Genomic DNA, 7228 nt, shown 5'->3' on the forward strand with positions numbered 1-7228 from the left:
ATTAAGGGCACATCTACACTGGTCGCTTAAGTCAAGGCCAATCTAGAACATTATGCCCCAGTCCAGTCCCAGACAAACCACAATGGTGATCACACACATCAGGCTAAAACTGATGCTACGTCATTGTACAAATGGGTCAGCCAGACCAACACCAAATAATAACTTTATTACAGCCATAATAACTTTAACACCAAATTATTATTATTATTATTATTATTATTATTATTATTATTATTATTATTATCCCGCCTCTCCCTGCGGATCGAGGTGGGTTATAATAAATGATAGTAAAATACATAATACAATAAATAATAAAATTTCACAATCCCCCGACCCACCACCAACATAAAATATAACAATTAATTACAAATTCAATAATAAAGCAATCAAATTACAAATTCAAGTTAAAATGAGTTAAAACAGTTTAAAAAATAGGCAGGTGATAAAAATAGCTATGGGCAGGCGGGGTGGTCTTTTATTTTGGGAGGTCAGTCAGGGAAGGCTTGCCGGAGGAGATCCATCTTGCCTGCCTTCTTGAAGGTGTCAAGGGTGGTAATCTAACAGATCTCCTCCAACAAGTCAGTCCACAGTTTTGGAATGGCTTATGAAAAGGTCCTCTGGGAAACAGCAGTCACCCTGATCTTCTTTGGCTGTAGCAGGTTCTTCCCAGAGGATCTGAGAGTGCGGGGTGGATTGTATGGAAGGAGGAGCTCCTGCAAGTAAGCTGGATTCAGGCCATGTAGGGCTTTAAAGGTAATAACCAACACCTTGTACCATGCCAGGAAGCTAACTGGCAACCAGTGAAGAGATTTGTTATGTGGTCTGACCTGGATTTACCAGCAACCAACCTGGCTGCCATATTTTGCACCAGTTGAAGCTTCCAAACTTGGCACAAGGGTAGCCCCATGTAGAGTGTGTTGCAGAAATCGAGATGAGAAGTTACCAGTGCATGTACCACCATTTCTAGATCCTCTGGCTCCAGGTAGGGTTGCAGCCGGTATATCAACCAAAGCTTATAACAGGCACTCCTGGCCATTGCATCTATCTGAGAAGATAGCTGGAGCGATGAGTCTAGGAGCACCCCCAAGCTGTGAACACAATCTTTAGGGGAAGTGTGACCCCATCCAGCACCAGTTGACATATCTCCAAACCCTGATTCAGGTTGCTATGGCAAGTACCTCCATCTTACTAGGATTCAACTTGAGTCTGTTTTCCCTCATCCAGTCCATTACCAACTTAAGACGTTCGTTCAAAGGAGAGATGCCTTCCTTAGGCACTGAAGCAGTCCAAGACATAGAGAAACATATCTGGGTGTCATCAGCATACTGATAACACCCCACCCTATGGCTCCAGATGATCTCACCCAGTTACTTCATGTAAATGTTAAATAGCATGGGAGCCAGGATGGAGCCCTGGGGGAAGCCAGATTTTAGCTCTCTTTTGGAAGAGCAGTTGTCTCCCAGCATCATCATCTGGAATCTGCTCGAGAGATAGGAACTGAACCACTGGAGAACAGTGCCGCCGATTCCCATTTCTCTCAGGCGTTCCAGAAGGATACCATGGTCGATGGTATCGAAGGCCACTGAGAGGTCCGAGAGCACTAACAGGGTCACACTTCCCCTATCGATGCTCAGATGGAGATCAGTGACTAAGGCAACCATGGCAGTCTCAACTCCGTATCCTGTCCTGAAGCTGGTTTGAAATGGATCTAGATAATCAATTTTCTCCAAGACTGCTTAGAGCTTAATGTCAATCGCTGTCTTGATCACTTTGCCCAAGAACTGAAGAAGCGAAACTGACCTGTAATTGTTTCTGTCCAAGGGATCAAGGGAAGTCATTTTTAAACTTGGTGGAAAATAGTCTTCCCTGAAGGAAGCATTAATTATGGATTTCCGCAGCTTCACCTCCCTGGACAGCCAGCCAGGAAGGGCAAGGATTGAGAGAATACGTCTTTTCACCTTTCTAAGGAGCTTCCCATGTCATCGGTACTCACCGACTCAAATTGATCCAGCGGATCCACCTCTCCTGCCATCTCTGCATCAAAGCTAGCATCCAAGTCTGGTCTTATCTGAGAGATTTTATCTGCGAAGTCATCATTAAAGGCCTCACAGCAGGCTACAGTTAGTTCTAACAAAAGGTTCAGGGAGGGAGGCAGTTGCGTTAAATCTCTCACCACCCTGAACAACTCTGCTGGGCAGGACCTTGCAGTTGCAATAGATGTAGAGAAGAACGACTTCTTCGCTGCATCTATTGCCACTCGATAAGGATTTAAGAAAATCTCTATGATGTGTTTTGTCAGATATGAGCTGAGTTTTCTGCCAGCGGCGCTCCAGTTATTGTCTAGCCCGCTTCATTCTTCTAAGATCTTCTGTGTACCATGGCTTACGGTTTGAAGCAGGTTGGAAAGGACGCTTGGGAGCAATTGTGTCTATAGCCCTGGTGAGGTCGTTATTCCAGGTATTAACCAGGGCTTCGATAGAATCACTGTTGTTACCAGTCATAGAACCCTTTAAGCTTTATGGAACCTAACAGGTTCCATCAGCCTTCAAGGGCAGACCATTCTAATGGGTCCTCCACCTCCTGTCTTGATATCCCATCCTCCTCAGTGTTGCCTCCACATCCACTGCAGCCTCTGGAAGTAGCCATATTTTTTGAGGACATTGACTTTTTTGACCAGTTTACACAAGCCCTAAAACTCTCAGAATCCCACAACCACTACCCATGCTACCTGATTCTGGGTGTTATAGTTCAAAAGGTAATTTTTCCAAACTGTAGGTTACACTTAGGCATTGGAACCCTCTTCCAAGCGAAACCCATCTTACATCTGCATTAACAACCTTCCAGAAATTGGTGAAGACCATTAAGTAGATAGTTTTACTTGCCAATTTAATGTGCCTGCTTTTTACATCAATCGTGGGGATCCTCTTTCAGACTAATGGCCAACTTCAATTTCAGTGAATCTCTTTAGGAGACACTTTCTGGTAGTTCATAGAGCCAAAGGCATAAAGATTGTGCAAAAAGAATATCCCATTTTATCTTAAAGTTTTTACTACCAATAACTTAACCTTAGGAAAAATATTTCAACTTTTGGGAATAGAGAAGCTGGGAAACTACCAAGTAAAGGTGTTGTGGGAAAGAAATGTGTGTGACCATCTTGGTAAGGCCAGAACAGGATTTCAGGACAGCCAGATGCAGCCCCTAACTTAGATTATGCAGATACCTAGAAGTGAGGCTTCACAGGTGACCTAAACTGTACAATGACGTCAGTGTGAAAGTAGACATTTCTTCATTTACTCAGACCTCAAACCATACGGTGTTTTAAAGATAAGCATTTGTGCTTCAAAAAAGGGTTGAGAATGCAGAAGCTTTTGAAGCAGTAGCAAGTTTTCTAGCAACTGTTCCCAGTTAGCAGCCAGTTAACACTCTAATGCGTATTTCTTGATAGTCTTCAAAGATCATGCCATGTGCAACCCATTATAATAATCTAATTTCTAGGTAACTGTGGCCAGGATAACTCTGTTGCAGCTAGTGATAGATGCCTCCATCATGCCACTTTGGCCTCTGTAGTTTCAAACCCCTGTAGCCTCTAGTTTCAAAGTTGAATCACTGAGCATCCGTAGACCACATACTCAATACTTAAGGGGAGCATTAAGAGCAGCTTGAACAGTATTACCCAGAATGGGAAAAAAGCAGTACATTTATTTTATAAGCCCTCATCCAGTCTGCTTCTAACACTAGGAACCAGATAAACAATTCCACTGCTTTACCCGATTTGTTTTGTGTACAAATCTTCACATCAATTGGAGTGCCTCAAAGTAGCTTTTTCATGACTGCCCATCATCTTAATCATTTTGATGCTTCATTGTTAAACCAAACACAAGATTTCAAGTGCAAGATTTTGTTTTGTGCACAGTATAGTCCATTCATTCATTCAATCAATTAAAATATTTGTATACCTTGCTCTTAAGCCACAAAGGCTTACAAATTATTAATTTGACAGTTCCCTGCCCTCAGGCTTACAACTGTTGTACATCTGAACAGTCTTGGCAGATATCTTAGGCAACCTGAATGAAGAGTCACAGAGCTTAATATAATCAATATGGTTCTTTAATAGGGAAAAGATGGCGAGCCTGGCCTTGATGTAAGTAATATTTACCATCCCTTTATTTGTGTGGTAGGTAAAGATTTGTTTCAAGTAACAGCTGCATGCTTGGAGCATGTTGATTTTTTTCACCATTTGATGTGCATGGCAATCATGCAGAGAATATACTAAAGATTGCATTATTATTTTCATTTTCAATAATGACAGAGGAAAAAAGGAAATGAGAACACTTGAGAGTGTGAAGAGAATAATGCTACGAAAGGGCAGTCTTGTAAAAATCATCATAAATAGGTACCACTAATAAGTGCCTGCAGCATATGATGCTAAATAGAGTACCCGATAGATGGCCATTGAAAGTATTGCATAACATCATGGCATAATCTATAGAGGCCTACAGACAAAGTCAGCAATTTTGAAAAGGAATTGCATCACACGACACTACAAGCATGGCAGCATGCTTTAAAAATGCTGGCAATTCTCACTATGCATACTTAAGCCACAAAAAAGTAAGGTTGACATTGCATGTTAAAAACAGTTGAAATCTCATGGAAGGTACTACTACATGGAGTAGCATCTATGCATTTGTATTTCCAGGCTGCTGCAATACTACCAGTGCATGCAGTTTATTTCTTTCTTTCTTAAGAGAATTTACACTCTGATATTCCACGATTTCCTATGGAAGAAGATCAGTGTAATCCTTTCTCCCACTAGTTTGGCACCAGAGATACCCAGTTGAAGCATTTTTTTAACATTGCCAGTGGTGATTTGCATGTAGGAATGTAGGTGTGATGTTAATATATCTAGGCATCTTCAGTATTTGTGGAACAGTATGGTCTTTAAAAACAAACACCAAAATTATTTGGTGAAATATTTGTGTGTGTGTGTGTGTGTGTGTGTGTGTGTGTGTGTGTGTATGCATATATTTCAGTTGTACAATAAAGACACCCACATATCCATATACAAATGCCAACAGAGGCAATTTTGTTCATTTTTTATAGGGTTTCCCTGGGCCTCGTGGAGAAAAGGGTGATGTAGGAGAAAGGGGAGAAAAGGTGACCTTAATGCTATTAACTTTGTTTGATTACTTAGTCTAGTCAGCTATTCTGTCCCAGTCCTATAATTTGTCCCATTAAGCCTGACTTTTCCTCCTTCTGTGTGCCAAAAGCCATGTCATGGATCTTTGCTAGACAAAGTCATCTGTCAGAATTTGAAACAAAGCTTCCACACAATTTTTAAAAGGTCAGCAAGCAGTTTCCATAACAGGAGAGGAAAGGCTTTCTCCTTCCAAGACTCCTGACAGTCTGTGTTTGTTTATACAGTAGTTACTGACAAGAGACACTGGTAGCAACAATATAGGAGCCACTGGTCCAGACTGACAGCTCATGTAAATCAATATAGGCCTATCGACTTCAATTAAGTGTGTGGTATATTTATACCTTGTAAGCGTCTGGCCCATCACTTAAGATGGAAGCTAAACCAAAAACACTTTTGAGATAATCCAAGGAGAGTAGAGCAGTCCTATTGTGAGAGTCATGGTAAGCACACAATTAAGCATTTAATCCTTTAGAGGCTACTCCAGTGTGTCTGGGACTGGATTGCTTTCACATACCAGGGTGCCATATTCAGTATGGGAGATCTGATGCACTATAAATCATTTATGCTTTGCCAGACTCCTCTGTACCATTCTTTATGCATATTTTCACTGCACATGAAATGGGGGGGGGGGGGGAGCTCAGAACTGTTGCATATATAAGACCTTCCGTATTCAATGTGATGTGCAGGATCAAAAGAACCATGAAACTAATTTTATTTAGCCCACAAAAGAACTTCAGGTTTTCCTGCTTTCAAACAGCAGCTTTCTATTCAAAAAAGCAAATGGTTTTTAAAAGCAAACTTTAAAGGGTAGGAAATGACAAGAGTTTAAAGTTTACTGTTCAAAGTTAGGAGGTATCCAAGAAACCCTCTTAATGTATTTATTGAATACACGGAGGATTAAGAAACAGTATTGTGCCTGTTAACCTGCCCCCAACATCAGTATGCCCACTGGCTGTGCCCATCTGCCCCTGATGTCTATACTTCTGAAAGAGGCATCTATTGTTATTGTTGTTGGTGGTGATTGTGATGTTGATAATGATGACCATCATGATTTTAATTTGTGTATTGCTTTCTCACACAAATGTGCCTAGCACGGCTCACAACAGAGAAGGAGAGAAATGAAGAAGTAAACAATCACATCACAAACTGTCTTCTATGTTTCCATATCTTTCTGGATACAGGGAAATCCCCAGGTGTATGCAGTTGTTAACTATAGGTGCTATTCAGTGTTCAATCAAAGTATAGCCTCAAGTCTTCGCTATGCAGATGCCCATGTCTAATATATAGCCTCTGGGGATGGGGAAATCCATGCACCCTTAGAGGTAAGGCCAGCATTACAGCTCTGTTCCACCTTTTATAGGTGCAATGTAATATTTATAAAGGATAGGATAGGGAGAATTGAGTCAGAATCTAGTTTACTACTTTATATAATGAGTTATATATACAGTTTGGAGTTTTGAATTATTCAGATCTGAACAAGTGGGATGTTAATTCAGTTCATTTTTCAGATGTTTGGATGCCATTGATTATTATGGGAAAAATCAATCATGTCCAGCTTTTCTTGTGGTTAATAGAATTTGGTGAAATGTGCAAGCATGGTAACCTTTTCTGAATGTGTGAAGCCTAACAAATTTCAGTCATATAGATGAGACTTGGAGTGGGGTATATTGCCGTGAGGATGCCCTATCGGATAGGATACAGGGAAATCCCCATGTGTATGCTGTTGCTAACCTGGCAGGGGAGACACCATGATCACGAAGGTGGTTTTCCCAGGATGAGGCTCATCCATTGCACTCCAGGTGTGCTGACCCCTGCACTTTCCCCAAATGTGGGAAACTCAACTGCATAATTTGTGGTGTCTTATAGGACCTATCCTACCGGTATATGTTTAAATTAGATAAAATATCCAGGCATAGGATGAGGTAATTAAGTTTCAAATACAAGGCAAAAAATATATAGCAATTAGGTGGTTACAATGAAAAATAATAATTTATTGGGTGGACACACACACACACACACACACACACACAC

General features: G+C 41.0%; 1 protein-coding gene and 1 non-coding gene across 3 annotated transcripts in view; both read left to right on the forward strand.

Moving 5' to 3' along the window:
* The window catches only part of COL25A1 (collagen type XXV alpha 1 chain), a 374446-nt gene that overhangs the window by 352888 nt on the left and 14330 nt on the right, over positions 1 to 7228 (forward strand). Inside the window, exons 37-38 of one of the 2 annotated variants that reach the window (XM_042469542.1) lie at positions 4115 to 4141; positions 5101 to 5154. The exons of the other annotated variant lie outside the window; for it this stretch is intronic. Of the exons in view, the coding sequence (XP_042325476.1) occupies positions 4115 to 4141; positions 5101 to 5154 (81 nt within the window). The remainder of the gene's footprint in view (positions 1 to 4114; positions 4142 to 5100; positions 5155 to 7228) is intronic. 2 annotated transcript variants of the gene reach the window in all.
* On the forward strand, positions 6921 to 7076 carry LOC121932330. Its single transcript, XR_006104318.1, has one exon. It is a non-coding gene; the product is annotated as a U1 spliceosomal RNA (small nuclear RNA).

This window comes from Sceloporus undulatus, chromosome 5, assembly GCF_019175285.1.
Source record: "Sceloporus undulatus isolate JIND9_A2432 ecotype Alabama chromosome 5, SceUnd_v1.1, whole genome shotgun sequence".
In the NCBI taxonomy this organism is placed as follows: Eukaryota; Metazoa; Chordata; class Lepidosauria; order Squamata; family Phrynosomatidae; genus Sceloporus; species Sceloporus undulatus.